The 19,324-nt window shown below is 44.3% G+C and overlaps 1 protein-coding gene across 3 annotated transcripts in view; it reads right to left on the bottom strand.

The window, feature by feature from the left end:
- The window catches only part of CADPS (calcium dependent secretion activator), a 384,452-nt gene that overhangs the window by 59,738 nt on the left and 305,390 nt on the right, over positions 1 to 19,324 (bottom strand). For all 3 annotated transcript variants that reach the window (XM_088662501.1, XM_035106762.3, XM_035106769.3), the window contains 3 exons: positions 15,793 to 15,948; positions 13,734 to 13,881; positions 235 to 309 (listed from right to left, as the gene is read on the bottom strand). In XM_088662501.1, coding sequence (XP_088518627.1) covers positions 235 to 309; positions 13,734 to 13,881; positions 15,793 to 15,948 — 379 coding nt within the window. The remainder of the gene's footprint in view (positions 1 to 234; positions 310 to 13,733; positions 13,882 to 15,792; positions 15,949 to 19,324) is intronic.

Genomic DNA, 19,324 nt, shown 5'->3' with positions numbered 1-19,324 from the left:
TGCACTTTGTAAGTTCAGCACCCCTGTGTTGCTTCGTACTGACTGCAATCACGAAATGTTCCGTCTGTCGAGACTGAGTGATGTATGATCCTTCCTGTGAGAAACAACAAACCACCCAAATTTCTTAATGTGTCACATTTTAATGGAAATGTTGTTTAAAAAAGGGAGAGAGAAAAAGAGAGAGAGGGAGAGTGATGTTAACAGTGAATCGCTTCACCTGAAACTGAAGGTTACCTTTGCAACTAGGAGCGTTATCATTTCCTTGACGGTTTCTTCAATTAGTTCATCTATTTTTGAGTGATACTGGTGCTAAGGAGGGGGGAAGAAGATGGAGGCAAAATATTATTAGCATAAATCATTGGTAACAAACACTTCTGTCTAGTTTGTTGTTGTATCGGCTGTGATATTTAAATGTTGATCGGCACGTGCTCTAGTGTAGTGGGCAGGAATGGATTGATAAAATGCGTTTTTCTTTTTTCTTTTCTTAAAACCAAGAAGCTTCTGATAGGATTTCATGAATCATGGTCAAATCCTAGCTTCAGTTCCTTGCATGCAGCTGAGCCGACATTAATGAGAGTCAAATCATGCAGCAGAGGACAAAATCTGGCATCTCTCCCCCCCCTTTTTTTTGCTATATGCAAATCATGATAAAAGTGGGCAGCGGTAGGAGAGCGCTTTACATCTGTTCTTAGTTCTGATTGATCCAAAGTGTTGCAATTAAGGCATTCACATTCTTTAAGGTTTTAAACGACTCCTGAAACACAGCCCACGCTGAAAAAGCAACATAGCAGCTGTTTCCTGGCGCACAGCAAATCTGCTGTTGGTCCGAGGGAACGTACAGAGGAGCCCGAGTTTAGGCAGACAGGCTGCATTGGGTATAAAGGGTCACCCACTTCCAGGAAGCCAAGTGGAGTTTAATGTTTAGACTCCACTCTTGGCGAAACAAATTAGCTAAGGATGTTAAAGTTCCAAATGCAAGTGCTTGTTAAGCACCTGAGCGAATTGGAGCCTTTATGACCAAGTATAAAAAATGATTGAGACATGGGTGTTCTGACTCATGCAAAAGATGGCGATTGCTACACTATAAGGCCCCTCAATTAATACCATGCTGGGGCGTTGGGTTAGTGCTGACGACTCATAGAAAAGACTGACACCAACTGAACATTCAGCATCACTTTTGACACAGGAGTTGCTACCCACCCACTCGACTGACCAGATCAAACCTTGCTGTCCTATGGAGCTCTGAGAGAATCACCAAAAGCCTGTGATTCTAGGCAAGGCACGAGAGCTTTCTGCCAAATTTTAACAAAACAAGCTTCTACTTTTTCAAAAAAAAAACCCCAGGCTTTTCATTACTAAGCAAACACTACAGGGGGCATTCTATTGTTTTTGTCAAAGCACAGAAGAACAAATATTTAATATATGATGAAGTTTCTTTTCCACATTCCTCCTCTTCTACATTAAATAAAACATTGAAAGCACTGATCTCAGTCACTGTATTTATTTCCACTTGTTTGCGCTAATGTTATTTTAAAATGTTAACATCCAACCAGGAAAAAAAAAACCACATTAAAAGAGACAAATCTGCTATAAATACTAAATCATGCTTTGGGGAATAAGGAGTGTGAGGGGCAATTAGAAGTGTGAGACGCTAGTCCCTCGGAACTGACTTAAGAGTTCCTTGCTAGTTTAAACTGCTCAGTGTTTCTGTTTCTTTCAATGGAACAGTCAAATACTACAACAGGAACTTGGAAGAAAACAAAAGAAAATGTAGGACACACTTACCCACTCTTTAGCAAACTTTCAGATGATTGGGGACAGAAATAAAGAGGAAGGTGCAGAAGACAGGAAAAAGAACATATGAAGGTAAACCATAAATAAAAACAAAATCTTCAAAAAAAATGGGACCTTCTAAATGGGGGCCATGAAAAAAGCAGCGGCATGCACAGAAACAATAAGCAACAAGGAAATGAAATATAATGGATATAATCCCTTTTCACTGAAATACCTGAGATTGCTACCAAAGAGAGCCACACGCAGAATACAAAACGGGTTTTTGAAAAGTGATTGTTGCACAGAACACATACACAGAAACATCTCTAGTGAGGCAGAGAAATATCATCTTTGTTGCAACTTGGGGAAAAAAAGGAATAGTAATAATAATACATGTAGAGGCTCAGTGGCATGGCAGCTGTTTTGTTCTTTTTGGCTTACAGGACTCCAGTTTGGGGATGGCTAAAGTTTGATGGTACCCCCTTGTTTACTGAATCAACATGAGGAAGCTGACACTTGGGAAGAGGCAATTTCCCCAGAATTAACATGTGAGTTTTATCCACCACCTTTTTTTACAACACCAGAAGAGAATTGGCTTTTGATTACAATTTTTTTTAAAAATAAAAAATTCGTATTCAGCATTTTAGGTTAACCGTCATACTGTTACAACCTAAAATAACGTTTTTGTTCACTCCGTAGAGTCTATCTGATTAAAGACCCATTCCCATATCTGCGGTCAGTCAATTTATTTGGGTTGTGACTGAATGTAAATTACAACTACAATTTCCAATGGGATGTAGAACATCTGTTTTGTTGTTCTTCCATTAACTGCATTTTCAGGTTGTGTTGGATTAGCTCGCAGGGATGAAAGAGTGTGTGTGTGTGTGTGTGTGTGTGTGTGTGTGTGTGTGTGTAACGTAGCAGCTTTTCCCACATAGGACCCCCTCCTCCCCCAAGGCCGAATCTACATATGCAGCAGAATCAGGGGGCAGAATCCTAACCCCAGAGGTATGGACCCTACCACTTCTGGAAAGCTGTAGATGGAGGATGTGCATTTTGGAACCTACCCTGTGTTAATCACTGCAGGTAGCGTAAAGAGGTATAGCAGAAAACGGGCTGAATGGCAACATTTGGGAAGGGGCCGGAACCCATGCTTTACATGCAGAAGGTGCAAGGCTCAGCCCCAAGCCTCTCCAGTTAAGAGAGAATCAGGTAACAGGTGATAGGAAATGCCTCGGCAACGGCTGCCAGCCAGACAGTTCTGGGCTAGGCTGGTGAATAGTTTGAGCGGGATGAGGCTACACCAGGCATCCCCAAACTTCGGCCCTCCAGATGTTTTGGACTACAATTCCCATCATCCCTGACCACTGGTCCAGTTAGCAAGGGATCATGGGAGTTGTAGGCGAAAACATCTGGAGGGCCGCAGTTTGGGGGTGCCTGGGCTACACCATGTTGTTTAACTGCCTTATTCTAATAAGGGGAGTTTTAGAGCAGTAAAAATTGTACCCACAGTATAAAAGTGGCAGTCATTCTACCACCCATGTGCTGCTACATGTGTACATTCATGCTAAGCCTCGGAAGGGAGGTTTTTTTCTTTTTAAAGGCACAGGTGTTTGTAACTTAGACCGAACAGCCAGCATTTGCATGTGATTGTGTACGTGTTTAGAGGCACTGGAAATGGCATAGAAATGCTGGAGGGAGGAGGGTGGAATCTCCTGACTCGGTGCTTTATACAATTTGCACAGGAAAAATCAGCAAGAGATGCGTTAAGAAAAGCAGCTGTGTTTCAGAATCCTCTCTAGTGCTTATCTCTGGCCCTGTCCCTCATGAGAGGAAGATAAAGACGTAACCCTCATTGACCTCCCCTGCCTGGTGTAAAATATACTGGCTGCTGGCTGCCCTGTGTTTGCACAGGCGAGAGGGGGACTGGGGAAAGGCGATGCAGGTAACTGAGGTAAGGAAGCAGAAGCCAGTGGCAATCTCCTCTAGTTTGCTGGGGGGCGATGTCACCAGGCTACCCAAAAGACACCGTCTTCCCAAGGGACTAGGTGCTTTGTGCAAACCCTCCACAGCTCCCGCTTCTCCACCTGCTAAAAAATTATTACTTTGCGTGCAGAATCCCTCTTTTCTCCAGCAGCCACAGCCACTTTTGCAGATATTTACTCTGGATGGTGGGATGCAGGCAGCGCTGCTGAGGAGTAGCATGCTACGTAATGAAGAACGTGCCGGACAGAACAACTCCCTGGACGCGGGAAACAGCAACGGGCGTTTCCTGGAGGACGTGACCCCGTGACATATATATATATCTACACGTGCTACCCACTAAGCACAGGACAAACAAAGCTTGCAAATGCACACCATGCACACCAGTGAAAACTATGTCGGCTGGGACCTCATTTTGAAAAGCACCAAGAGATGCACGATGCAGGACATGCCCAAACCTGGCACGCTCTGGCTCTGATGCATGCGCGGAAAATGGGACCCTTACAAGCATGTTAGGCTGAGCAGAAGTACACCAGAGGTAGTGAACGTGCAAGCTGGACATTCCCTAAAGTGCATCTATGCTTTTGAAAATGCGGCCCACGGGATATGGTGGCAATGCATGGAATTTAAAATAAAAAGATTCTCTTGACTGATTCCCCCCCCCCTCTTTAAAAATCTGGGCTTCGCATACAAGTCCAAAAGACATGCTTAATTTGCCACATTATCATATTGTTTTAATCAAGGATGTTTGTTTGTTGGAGGTGAGGGCGGGTGACATTTCTCTCGCTAAGTGTTCATCTTCGTTGGATAAATTATGAGATTTAACTAAAAGGATGGCCTAGGTGTGTGCAAAATAATACAGTGTGAAATGTATTGACAAATATATTTTCAATTAAAATCTCCTTTACAACGCAAATGAGAACAACAGCAGCAGCAGCAACAGCAGCAGCACTAGAATGCAGCCAGAAAGATTGCAGACTAGCTGTCTGATCCTCAAACCGCTTCGCCAGGGCAAGCTCCATTGTCACGAACAAAGCTTGCACTGGTGGAAGTGCTGGGAGGATTGTATATTTTAGAGACCGACAGGGCCCTTCACCTACAGGAATCCATCACTAGGGGCACTGACTCAAAGAAGCACTACATTGTTTCCCCAAACCTGCTCCCTATTCTGAACCCGCAGGGCTAAATAGAAAATATTATTATTATTATTATTATTATTATTATTATTATTATTATTATTCTGGGCAGCTCCCAATCAAGTATTAAAAACAATACAGCATTAAATATTAAAACCTTCCCTAAACAGGGATGCCTTCAGATGTCTTTTACAAATAGGATAGCTGCTTATTTCCTTGACATCTGATGGGAGGGCGCCACTACTTAGAAGGCCCTCTGTCTGGTTCCCTGTAACCTCACTTCTCGCAATGAGGGAACCGCCAGAAGGCCCTCGGTGCTGGATCTCAGTGGATCTGAATCACAGAATAATAAAGTTGGAGGCACCCTTACCAGGAAATCTGGTAATACAGTGTCATCCACCCTCTGCTTAGTGACGGACAGTCCACTGTCTTTTCAGGAGGCCTGTTCCATTGCTGAACAATCCACACTGTTAGGAAGTTCTTCCTATTTACTTACTTTCTGACATTTATATTATTCTGTCTCCCCTTACAGAACCCAAAGCATTGTGGTTCAAAGGCAACCGTTACCCACCCAGGCAACTGACCAGACCCAGACCTGCTTAGCTTCAGCAAGGCAGTAGTCTCCTGTATCTTCATACCATATTCACAGTTCTTTACATCAGGTTGTAATAAAAAAGATCAGAGGAGTAAAGTAAAATTTACATCAACGATATGCCTTTTGGCTCATTTTTAAAGCTACCCATTTACTGCCGATAGCTGCAATGCAGGGCATCCTGTCTACTCTCTAATTATGAAACTCCACGATGTGGATGATGTTTGTTGATGTATGGGGAGGATGTTGGTGGGTAATCCTACTTCTGGCAGACATTGGAATGATGGGCACTCTGTGGGTGCCTGTTCTGGGTCTCACTGCACAGAAGTTCTGTGGCCCTCTTCAGTTTGTCTAAGGCAGTGTTTCCCAACCAGTGTGTCCCCATCAGCAGAAGCTGCCATTTTATCCTGCATGCTATAACCAGCCCTTCTCCATGTAGATTGAATGGTGGCTTCAAAGTTGCTATTCCCATTTGAAATGAACATGTTGGTGAATCAGCTTGTTGGGGGGGGGGGCAGGGAGCTACCGCAAGCAAAAAAGGAAGCTGATGCAACAAGGGTCAAATATGTACCAGCCCTCCTAGACTGCAGGTTAGGTGTGCAGCCTCGAGGTCATATTGGACTCACAGCTGTCCATGGAGGCGCAGGTCAATTCTGTGTCCAGGGCCGCTGTCTACCCATTCCATTGACCTGCCTGTACACTGTCTTGCCAGAGTGGTACATGCTCTGGTTATCTCCTGCTTAGACTACTGCAATGTGCTCTACATGGGGCTACCTTTGAAGGTGACTTGGAAACTACAATTAATCCAGGAGATGGCTGCCAGACTGGTGCCTGGGAGTGTCCACAGGGACCATATCTCACTGGTTCTAAAAGATCTACATTGGCTCCCAGTATGTTTCCGAGCGCAATTCAAAGTGTTGGTGTTGACCTTTAAATGGCATTGGCCCTGTATACCTGAAGGAGTGTCTCTATTTCCATCGTTTAGCCCAGACACTGAGGTCCAGCTCTGAGGGCTTTCTGGTGGTTCCCTCAATGTGAGATTTGAAGTTATAGGGAACCAGGCAAAAGGCCTGCTCAGTAGTGGGTCCCACCCTGTAGAACGTCCTGCCATCAGGTGTCAAAGTGATAAACAACTACACAACTTTCTGGAGTCATCTGAAGGCAGCCTTCTTTTGGGAAGTTTTTAATATTTGATGTTTCATTGTATTTTTACATTCTGTTGGAAGCTGCCCAGAATGGCAGCAATAATAATAATAATAATAATAATAATAATAATAATAATAATAATAATATATTTGTTCCCCAGCCACTCTGGGTGGCTTCCTACAGAGATTAAAAATGCATTAAAACATCAGTCAATAAACTTCCCTAAACAGGGCTGCCTTCAGATGTCTTCTAAACATCAGATAGTTGTTTATCTCTTTGACATCTGATGGGAGGGCATTCCACAGGGCGGGCGCCATTACCGAGAAGGCCCTCTGCCTGGTTTCCTGTAACTTGACTTTTCGCAGTGAGGGAACCGCTAGAAGGCCCTTGGTGCTGGATTTCAGTGTCCGGGCAGAACGATGGGGGTGGAGACGCTCCTTCAGGTATAATGGGCCAAGGCTGTTTAGGGCTTTAAAGGTCAACACCCAGTCAGATAGATGGGGTCCTAATAAACAACAACAACAACCACAACAACAACAACGATTGCCACAGAATTGCCACTAGATCCACAGTGTTTAGTTCAGAGTGGAGAAGATGGAAAGAACATGAGAACATACCTTATACCAGCTAAGTATAACTAAACTAGGGGCCCATCTGCACCATACAGTTAAAGCATTGTTGATACCATTTTAAACAGACATGGCTTCCCTCAAAGAATCCTGGGGGCTGTAGTTTGCTAAGGGCACTGAGAGTTGTTAGGAGACTCTTATTCCCCTCAGAAAGCTCCAGTTCCCAGAGTCCCTTGGCAAGAAGGACTGTTAAACCCCTCCCTGGGAATTGTAGGTGTGTGAGGGGAATAATAACTCTTAGGTGCCTCTTCCTCTTGTGGTCCCACCTGTATGGCAACACTGGAACTCTTTGGGCAGAGAAAGGCATGGATTTGGTGCTCCTGTCATGCTGACCCATTAAATCAGTGGGGGGGGGGGGAAATACACCCTAGGAAGCTTTGCAGCACCCAGGTCCTCCAAAGTGCTCTGTAGGAGTGGGCTGCTAATTCAGCTAAACTAGTGAGAAACTTTGGCCTGCTTTACAAGCAGATGAGTTCAGTCCATCTATATTCACTTTACTAGGCTGACATTGGGTGCGCATGTGAGAGGCATGTTTCACTACGACACCGCCAACAGATTGTGTGTATGCTGCATTTCTATTAGCGGCCATCTGACCTTGGAGAAGAAAAACATACCAGACCCACCAAGAAATATTTGATACACAAGTTATTCCTGTCAATACATTAAATATTCAGAAGAAATATAAATATTTAAGGTGGTAAATTATGTCTGCCAAATGTCTGAACAGCTGCCTTTGAATATAAGGACACAGGGAGAATACGGGTGTATATGTTCAGCAGAACGCACTCCCTAAAATGCCTCAAATTATTCCATATCTGATCATTTTAAAAAAATGGAGAAATAATGGCAACATTTGGAGGCTCAGTAGGATTCAGTGGACAGACCTTATATAGGTCTCCTTTTCTCCAAAGGAAGGAATTGTGGATGCTCTAACAGGAAATTCAGGCTGTCAATTCAAGATGGGTTGTTTATTGTTTTGCTGGTTTGATTTACTTGTTTTTATTCCGTATTTTCTTCTGTGAACTGCCCTAAGATCTTATGATGAATATCTTATTAGAAATCTAATAAATAATAATAATAACAACAACATTTGGTGGTTATCCTGAATTTTCTGGTGCAATTATCCCATGTCTTTTCTAACCATAAAAAGTCCGATAAGAAAACTGATGGAAAACTATGCTGGAAAACGTTGGCAATGTTGTATAGCCTCCACATGAACATATCAGGATGAATGTCTGGTAAGCATCATTTATAGCAACATTGTACTCTGAGCACTCAATAAAGAATTGGTCTGGAAGCTCCCTAAATCACAGTTCAAATGGAGTTGTTACTGGGATTGGATTGGGTGGGGTGGGAGGATAGAAGTAGTATAGTGCCTGCTAGTTCTATTACATGTGGTGGAGTGGGAGATTGCTGCAAATTGACTGTTCCTACCGTGTTTCTCACATTTTAAGGCGTCCCTATAAAATAAGACATGGCACGATTTTCTGGAGGCAATAAAATATAAGGCATCCCCCAAAAATAAGACATGCTGAGTGGGAGCAGTGGTGGGAGCAGGTCTGCATGGCGCTTTTGCAGCGTGCGCCTCACCGAGCGCTGCTGTTTCTCCCGGGTCCCGCTCAGTCGGGACTCTGCGCGGTGCGCGCTACTGTCCTTGCCGGCTCCCGCTGAGTCGGGGCTCGGCACAGCGCACGCAGCTGTCTTTGCTGGCTCTTTCTTGAATGAATCCCCCACCTTGAATTCAACCAAGCCCAGAACAGCCTGCCAATCACACCGACGAGCAACCGACGTCGCTTGCTCCCAGCGGCCATGAAGGGGCGGGGCTCCGCTTGTGAGCAGGCCGGGGGGAGGGTGAGAGCAGAAGCGGCCATTGGGTGAGAGGCGTTTCGCGCCTGAAATGGCCGCCGCCGCCGCCGAACAATGGACGAGCCTATGGCGGAAGCAGGGCCCACTGCGGCCGGTCCTGTCGCCATGGGTGGGGAAAACGAGGCTGAAAGCCGGCAAGGCCCCGCGGACCGGGCCGACGGAGAGTCGCGGCTCAACCTGTTGGACACTTGCGGGGTGTGCGGCCAGAACATCCAGAGCCGGCGGCCCAAGCTGCTGCCGTGCCTCCACTCATTCTGTGTGCGCTGCCTACCCCCTCCGCATCGCTACCTCATGCTGCCGCCTTCCGCTGCACCTTCGCCGGGCGCTGGCGGCCCCAAAGACCCGCCGCTGCCTCCGCCGTCGCCTTTGCTTCAGCCTTCCCCGGCCCCCTCGTCGCCCGTCGCCACGCCGCCCTCGCCGCTGCACTGCAACCCGGGTAAGGAAGCCCGCGCGGCGGCCGTGTAACGACTGGGGGGTGAGGAGGAGAAGAGCTCGTAGTTGTCTCAGAGAGGGAAAGCCCCGACCCAGTGGGAGCCGGCAAGGGCAGCAGCGCGCGCCGCACCAAGCCCGACCCAGCAAAACTCTGAAAGCTTAATACCGGTAAAAAATTAAAAAGCTTAACAAAAAAAAATAAGACATCCCCTGAAAATAAGCCATGGCGGGTTTTTTTGGAGTAAAAATAAATATAAGACATGACTTAAAATGTGAGAAACACGGTATGTGTGCAATTGACTTAGATGAGTCCCATGATTGATTAAGAGGAAAGGCCTTTTATCAGTTGTTAAGGATGTGGGGAGAAAATAAGGACAGCAAACACACTGAGGAATTCTACTGGATAGGAGGGGCAAGATTATGTCCCAGGTCTACTGTCAGAAGCAGCTTGCTTGGTTCCCTGGCAGGTGTGTCACTTAAGAGGGGGGACGGTGAGGTGGTGTGGGGGTTGGTGTGGTGCAGATGCACCGGCAGAACCCATCTGATGCTCCTGCTAGTATGTCCGCACTGTACAGACATCCCCACTGCTGATGTTGGGATTCCATTCCATCCTTTGCTGCAGACATGGGATTTTTGCGTGTCACGTGTCTGTTTACATTCGAGCACAGATTGCTGGCGTGAGCGGAACTTCCGCTCTGTATTGTTTTTGTTTTTAGTCTCTCTCCGAGAAGACGGCAAGGAGAGATGCCATGTTTTCTGTGTCCTGATTTATGTATAATAAATGTGTTGTTTAGTATGTGTCTACAGCCTCAAGCCTCTTCTGTTGCACAGTTTACACTGAGTCTGCAAGCTTGAGTCACTGATGTAAGTCAGAGCAGAGAGCTCAGATAGCCTGGGGAATAGCAAAGCATCCCACCAGCGAACCCTTCTAGGCATGAGACTAAGAATGTGGTAACTGTCAATAATGTTATCCCTTTGGAACTGGGTTGGGTTTGGCCACATGGAGGGTTGAATCAAATACACTGCTACTTTGAGAAAAGAGATGGATAAAATGGTTAATTTAGTGTCATTGGCATAAATATCCCTTGCCATACTGCAGTCCTTATTAGTCAATCACTTTATATATTAGCAGTTATACATTTCTGAGAGAAACGGGAGAAAAGCAAAGAGAAATGAGGTGGCATGAGACACTAGGATGAGGTAGGAATTCATTAAAATGAATAAAAGAGAAAACAAAAGACTTGGAGGGGAGAAGGCGGGGTGTATGTAATCCTGCAGTCCTAAACAGTAACTTATGCACAGATAACTCACATCTGATTTGCAGGTCTATTAGTTCAGCTCTTTGTTAAAAACGTCATACCAGAGCAACTGCTACTTCACACAATCGCTATGCAATCTGTGTACCACAGTATCAATACTTTCTCAAAGAGGCACATGTGGATTTGCCTAAGATATATTAAAGGCTGATTCTTTGTGCAACTGAATTGCTGCTTGTTATCAACCATGATGGGTCATGGATTTGCAAGAACAATGCGAGTGACAAATCAAGTAAAATGGGAGTTGGACAGGGGTAACTGAGGCTGGCAAGCACCTTTTACCTATGCTATACCTGATGGGAAATGAAACTGATACAACAGAGAAATGGCAAATTAAAAACCTAAAGAATCTAATTTCTCACCATCACATGTACAGGTAGCTGGTAGAACAATCCTATGCATATCTGCTCAGAAGTAAGTCCTGTTTAGTTCAACAGGACTTACTCCCAGGTAAACGTGCATAGGAGTGCAGCTTACGCTTACTCCCAGCCTTGGCATTTGTGTAAGGCCTAGAATTTATTTCAAGTAATAGTGTTATTATTAGAGGTGCTGGAAAGCTATATTTGTAAAGAGATACTAGGCTTAAGCCAGGGACACTGAATGCTGCGGCTCTTTACAAACTTGACTATTGGAAGAGTTTAGAAGTGTCACTTCAGGCCAGTTGCCAGAAACTTCTAGCAGACGTTCCTATAGATCAGGCATCCCCAAACTGCGGCCCTCCAGATGTTTTGGCCTACAACTCCCATGATCCCTAACTAACAGGACCAGTGGTCAGGGAAGATGGGAATTGTAGTCCAAAACATTTGGAGGGCCGAAGTTTGGGGATGCCTGCTATAGATCATAATGGATCAATAACAACAAGGAATTATGGCACAGAAATAATTGAGCTGCTGCAGCAGCTTCACTACGACCAGGGCCGGCCCTAAGGCAAGGTTGGGTGGCGCAAGGTGCCAGGGGGGGCGCTGTGCTGGTGTGTGCTGCGCCCGCACTTGGAAATGGGAGGGGGGGCGCCAGAGGGATAGTTCGCGCCACGGCGCCAGCTATGCTTAAGACGGCCCTGACTACGACTGTCTTCCTGAGGTTGTTTTGAAAAAGTGCAACAAAAAGGCTGCACCAAGACAGAAGATGCAAGGCAAATTCTGTGGTTCTGGGCTAATTTCAGACCAGGAGTGGTGGGAGTTCATTCAAGTACAGTCATACCTCGGTTTAAGTACGCTTCGGTTTGAGTACTTTCAGTTTAAGTACTCCGCGGACCCGTCTGGAACGGATTAATCCACTTTCCATTACTTTCAATGGGAAAGTTCGCTTCAGGTTAAGTACGCTTCAGTTTAAGTACTCTGCGGACCGTCTGGAACGGATTAATCCACTTTCCATTACTTTCAATGGGAAAGTTCGCTTCAGGTTAAGTGCGCTTCAGGTCAAGTACAGACTTCCAGAACCAATTACACTCATACTTCTGGTTAAGTACGCTTCAGGTTGAGTACTCCGTGGACCCGTCTGGAACGGATTAATTCACTTTCTATTACTTTCAATGGGAAACTTCGCTTCAGGTTAAGTACAGACTTCCGGAACCAATTGTGTACTTAAACCGAGGTACCACTGTACATACTTGACTTAGTTACAGGTAGGTAGCCGTGTTGGTCTGAGTTGAAACAAAATAAAAAAATTCCTTCAGTAGCACCTTAAAGACCAACTAAGTTTTTACATGAACACAAATGCTCATACCAAAATAAAAACTTAGTTGGTCTTTAAGGTGCTACTGAAGGAATTTTTTATACTTGACTTAGGTGAGGAAAGCCTTTAGTGCTTACAACGGTAAGGTTGCATCCTGGGATTCTATGAAAAGAGGGGCATCTAATAGAACAAATGGCATACCAAACAAATGAAAAAAGAGAGGACCAAAGGACCTGCTCCAGTGCTCACTGTACTCAAAGTCTAATCTCCCCATGAATCCATTTGGATTGGCACTTTCTTTTGTAAGTATCAGAATGAGATAAATATTTCAAGAAAATAAGAAAAGCTAGAATAACCCATCTGACGGATTCTGAACATGAGTTGTTGTTGTTGTATGCACTACTGAAAATGAGATACGAGAATCCAAGCCCTGTGTCTGAACTGGTCATAAACAGAGATGAGAAAAATGTTGAACAGCGTTCAAGCCTTCCAAACAAAAGAGGATTATGATTATGCATTCCATTGAGCCCAATTCAGCATGTCTTTCTACTTCACAACATCACATGTGGAAATGTTCAAGTTGTGATAATGTCTTTGAGAAGTAAAACACATTAGACCAGCAGATGATAAAACTGGACCAGTTTGGAACCTTTGAGTCATTAAGGACCCGGAGGTATTATAAATGTAGGTTTTGGGAAAAGTCCAATCAGGCAGGACTGCATTTTACATAGGATCAGGCAATTTATTTCCCCTTAAGTCCTTTTTCCTCAGGTTGCTTTGTTTCTCATTGGGTTTTCTTTGCCTGTTGGTCAAAATAATCATGCCTTTGCAATCTGGTAAAGTTGCATGTAAAAATCAAGACTTTGGGGCAAACGTGTGTCTGGTTCCAAGGTGGAGTTAATGACTCAATATAAAACACTGTCATGCATAAATAGGCTTTAAAGGTACCTTGTGCACATCACAATCCTTGCCAACAGTCACTTCTAAGTGACAGGGGTTCTGAGTGTCCATATTCAATATGGGGATTTGTTGGACGGAGTGACCCTGCATTTTCATCTGCATAGTCTATATATGGAAAACTAAATCCACAACTGTTAGAATGTTTCTGAAACCAGCAGAATATAAGATGCAGATTTCCCCCCCTTTAAACTTTTTTTAAAATAAAAAATATATATAAATTTTTTACCTCTTGGCCCATTTCCATACTGCAAAGTTTTGTTGATTGAGCTTTGGCATCAACCATAACATTAAACATGGTGCATATTGACTGAGGGACTCTGAAATCTGTTGATCGGCTTGTTTTTTGCAGCTTTACTTCAAACGCAATCCTGGTTCTGTTAAAAGTAATAAAAAAATAAAATAAAAGGAACATTTTGAAAGTTAAGATACTGCCACTACTAATTTGACTGAGCAATACAATACTCCGAAGTCTTCATTTTCCTGTGTGTTCTGGGAGACCAGTGGGAAGGGGAGCTGGTCACAGCAGGAGAAGGAGACCTGCCTCACTCAGCCTCTTGACTCCCCTCCCTTCTGAGTTTGCACTGCTATCTGCCACAGCCTCTCCCTGCTCACTAAATCCTGTTGCCTCTTCTGTTCCTAACACCTCCCCCCCAGTCTACTCCTTCCCCCTCTGACCACCCATTTTTGTCCCACCACCAGCCCCCTGGTTCTGAGCCTTCTTCATCTGGGGGTTCCCTAGGGGTTCCTCGCCTTGTACCTCCCACCCCTTCTCTGCATCCAGCCAGTCCATGACAACTGATTTCTATTCCAGACATGGAGCAGATAAGCAAAGCTCATCAGTTTCCACTCCTGTTTTCATTTTCAGCTGAATTCTCCAATATTCCTAGCCCAACAGATTGTGGAATGTAAAAAAAAAAAAAGTTCATGAATGGAAACTCACACTTTTTAGCTTTCTCCTTTAGTGATTTGCCAAAGCTTCCAAAGTTTATTTTTGCAGGTTCCAAACTAATTTATAACTGGAGTATACCAGGAACCAAACAGAAAACTCACAGCACTATAGGAAATCGTATGGGTGTTCATTACTCAGCACCAATTACACAAACCTGCTAATTGATTAACTTCACTATATTACTGAATTGTCGCATTTTCATTTTGTCATAATGTGACTCGTTTGCCTGAACTCTTCTGAATTGTCACATAAACTGCTATAAGCTGATTCTTTGACAAATAAATATACAACACCTCTTCAGGTTCTATTGCAAAACGGGAGCCCCAGGTTTATTTCTTCTCTTCTCATTATGCGATTTACCCAACCTATTCCAACAACAGCCAATGATGTGGAATTGGGTGAGTGGGTGGGGGGAAACATCTTCATCATCATTACTACAACAACAACAACAACAACAACAACAACAACAACATTTCTATCCTATCTTTTTCCCAAGGACCTCAAGGTTCTCACCGCTCTCCATTCCATCCTCACAGCAAGAAATAGTGACTGGCCCAAGGTCACAGACACAGAGTGAGATTTATGTCTGAGCAGTAATTTAAACCTCGACCTGCCATCTCTTAGACCAACACTCTTCTAACCACTACATCCCACTGGCTCAACATAACATAGCATGATGCCATGTTATATGATCAGTTATACCAGCTATTTTTTGGGGGGGGAGGGAAAGAGGGAGAGAATGAAGAATGCTGCTACTATTTTTTGGCGGTAGCCCCAAGTATGTAGTTCTGCCCTGAACGACTGCTCTTGTTTGATTTGAGAAGGCTTTTTCGCCATTGCTGAGCTTCTCATTGAGGAATCCCTGCTAAGGCTTACTTAAGTTAAAACTCTCACAGAAGCTGCTCATCTAGTACTTAATTTTTGGGAACTCATTTCCAGCATGCATTGCCCTAATTGCATAAAGCAGAACTGCATAATTGTGCAGAAGCAATTGGATGTGATTTCAAAACTTATATGCATGCTATGTGGACACTAGTTTCTTCCACCAGTGGTAAAGCATGGGAGAGGGCACAGGGGTGGTTGTCCAGGGCGCAAAATTTCAACACCCAGCATTGCCTCAATACAACTGTGCAATTATGTCATTGGGCTCTGTTGAAAACAGCTTCTCCATGTACACCAGGAAGTGACCTCTCCAGACAACGATCTCCTGGGTGATGCAGATGCCGTGAGGAAGTTGAATGCTCATGCGCACTCCCCATCCGTTTCCCTCCCTCCCATCACCTCCGTGTTGCCCCGGACGCTGGCAACCCATGCTACGCCACTGGTTTCCACTTACCTCTTCACACAGGACTCAATCATATCACTAGCCATAAGTTTTAAGCGCTGTTCTAGGTGTTTCCCAAACTCTTCCTCAGGCCAGTGTAAATCCCTAATGAAGGTCTGTAAGGCATCCAGTTTCCAAAACAGATCTTCTGACGTTCCTGATCCATTGCTGCCAGGAGAAAAGGGAAAATAAGAATGACAGGAGAGGTTACAGCCTGCTCTCTGGCTCTGGAAACCTAATGTGGAGATCGTTCTTGCACATATAACGGGGGGCGTAACAGTGACTGGAGACACAGAACAATGCCAGGGAGAATCTCCATCATCAGGATTTTACACTATACATTTTCTTCTTCTAATCTACCTAGCTGTTACAAGTCTTTCCAGATCAGACAGAAGAGGGTAACGGACGTTTATCTGGAAACAGTGCATATGGCATAAAAAACAAAAAACAGCCTCTTTCAATAATCACATTAGGGTATGTAGTTATTGAACTGAAGGCTATACAACGTGAAGGCAAATCTCTGGTTGATAATAACCGCAGTACACAAACGCATGTGGTTATTCTTCGGTTTCATGCACTTCCCGCATTGCAAGCTTCATTCTCTTCGTTCTCCTTCCCAAATCCCCAAGGGTTTCAGGAAAAAAACAAGAACAGTGCTAACAAGTGGTGAGCGAGGACACACTTTTTGAACAGCTGGAAACAAATCAGGGTAAGGCAATTGAATAATTCACAATGAGACATCCTTTTACATATCTCAGAAAGCTTGGGCTTTGTTGATTTCTCTACCTCTTTTTAGTTTGGGACTCTTCCCCCTCCCTCAATTTCCTTTCTCTTTTTCAGAAAGAGAGATAAATATATCTGACCAGACTTCTGTAAGTTTCCTTTTGCTTTTTGCTATGCCTTTACAATTCAGTGCAGGTTCAATAAAGCGCAAGTTCTCTTACCCAGATCTTCCATACAGACGGGACCACCCAGTCCAGCTGCTGATTTAGACTTCTCTTCAGCTACAATTATGCCTAATGCCTCTACTTACAGGATAAGATACGAGCTTCAGATTGTGCTTCATGCTGAGAAATTTATGCACCTTTCTCCTTCTCTCTCTCTCTCCACATTGATTATGACCAAGGGAACTTGAAGAAGCGTACCCGACTCCTCGCATACCACTAATGCTAACACAATAATTTGTATTTACACACCATGCATTACCGGGTCATGCTGATATCGTCTATAGAAACAAATAAGGATGGGTGTTTCTATTGTGACAGATGCCAGCTGCATTGAGTTAATGCTACAGAAGGAAAGATATAGCTAAATGCACACATGGCTACTGCAGGGTGAAGACTATATTCCCAACATGCCGGGGGGGGGGCGCAGTCCTTTGAATCCTGCACTAACAAAGGTATTTTCCCCCTCAAAGAATGCATCGACTCAGTTGTAATAAATAGACGTATCTATGTAATGGCGTGAAAACACTGAAACATGTCCGTAATGAGTAGAAGGGAGATGGGCCCAATGAAAAGATAAGAGAATCAGGCTTTTTCTTGAATGGTTGGTTAAGCAAAAAAGTAGCACACATCATAACAGCGGCATAATTGGCTTAGCATCATTTCAGTTCTTCTGATTTAAACATACATTGAGAATAATTACCTTCTCTTTATTATTATTATTATTTAAATCCAGTCTAATCCTGCCTTTGGAATAGAGCGTATTTATGTTTTAAGCAATCAGATATCCAGGAATGGGGGAAAAAACCTTGGTATTTAGTATTACAACATGGCGATACCCATCTGCTTCCAGAATTTTCAAATAAAAAAATAATCTCTGGGTTGTTTTGTATCTCCCATTTGAAGAGCTCACTGGATTTTGAAAAGCGGAGAGCAATATCACACATTTGGCTTAAAGCTGACAAGTTCAGTAGCTCATTTTCCCCCATCATACTGTTTTCAAGATGAATTTGTTCTCAAGTTTTATTCTTTTAAAAAAATAAATCATACGCAAAACTTAAGATGACTGCTTTGTCTTTGACTGCCATCCTAAATGCATGCCCTCATGAGAAAGTGACATTCAAGTCATTCAGTGAGTGAGCATGTCCAGGATTGAGGCCTTGATTCTTATCTTTTCGAAAACAAAACGAAACAATATCACAGAGCATGCACAGAGAGAACGTAAAACTGTCAGTTAAGTATTTACACACAGTGCCTAGTCTAGTCTAGCCTTTAATAAACCAGCTTAGCATGAATATGAGTTGCATTTCATGGAATTATCAGTTCTGGTACTTAAAAAAAAACCTCTCTCTCTATAAACAATTTAATAGATGAATACAGCATTTTCTTCTACAGCGATTCATTTGACTTGCTTTTCAAAATCATAACATTTTGGTGGAAATGGCCTTTAGATTAAAATTTGAATACAGTTTCCTGTCCCCAAATGATTGTTCAAAAAGGCAATACGTTAAGTTTCGTCATGCTTGGATTGGGCCTGGTAGGGTAGAAGGCAGGGAGTCCAACAGTAGGTGGCGCCAGAGCCAATGACAGGCAGAGCTAACTAGTTCCAGGTTTTTTCCCTGAACCCTCCTCCCTGCTGAGTTCTACAAGGGAAACACTGAGGCAGAGGAGGAGGAAGATGACAGCCAGCGACCCCTCTCTGGATGAGTTGTAAGAAGGCAGGCAGGTCGGGAGGTTGGCTGAGGGTAGGCTGAAGCACAGAAGCGACGCTTGTGGGTGGGAAGTTGACACCTGTGCTTACACTCACACTTCTGGCACGGCTATGCTTAATTTGGTTGCTCCAGACGCGTCCCACTGACTTCCATGGGACAATCTGGAGTGAGACTGAAAACATTCATATACATTTGCCTCTCTGGATGTACTAGCAAGGTCCCAGCTTCAATCCCCACTGACATCTCCAAGTAGGGCTAGGAGAGACTCCTTCTTGAAACCCTAGGGAGCCACTGCCATTCAGTGTAGACCAGGCATAGGCAACCTTGGCTCTCCAGATGTTTTGGAACTATAACTCCCATGATCCCTAGCTAACAGGGCCAGCGGTCAGGGATCATGGGAGTTGTAGTTCCAAAACATCTGGCGAGCCAAGGTTGCCTATGCCTGGTGTAGACCAAACATGGGTCTCTAGCTGTTTTTGGACTACAACTCTCATCATCCCAGGCTAGCAAGACCAGTGGTCAGGGATGATGGGAGTTGTAGTCCAAAAACAGCTGGAGACCCAAGTTTGGGAAACACTGGTTTAGACAATACTGACCCAGATGGACCACTGGTCCAATTCATTATGAGGCAGCTTCCTATGCAGCTGCAGTTTTCCTGTTCACAGAAGAAGAGGAGCGTAAATCCTGCCAGAGTTTTCTCTTCTGACATTCCACTACTCATGCAAGGAGACCTATGTGAGCAGCTACTTGCAAGGGTTAGCTGTCTGCAGGAATGGAAGACCTCAGCTCATGATGGTCACAGACTGCCATGGTTTCCCCACTTCCCTTTGTAATGTGGTTATAGGGCTGGTGTGCCAGGCCATAGTCCTAGATAACTTGAGGAAAGCT

The sequence above is a fragment of the Zootoca vivipara genome, chromosome 2 (genome assembly GCF_965207765.1).
Source record: "Zootoca vivipara chromosome 2, rZooViv2.hap1.1, whole genome shotgun sequence".
Lineage (NCBI taxonomy): Eukaryota > Metazoa > Chordata > Lepidosauria > Squamata > Lacertidae > Zootoca > Zootoca vivipara.
Note: the sequence above shows the minus strand (reverse complement) of the source record. Positions and strands in the feature narration are given on the sequence as shown.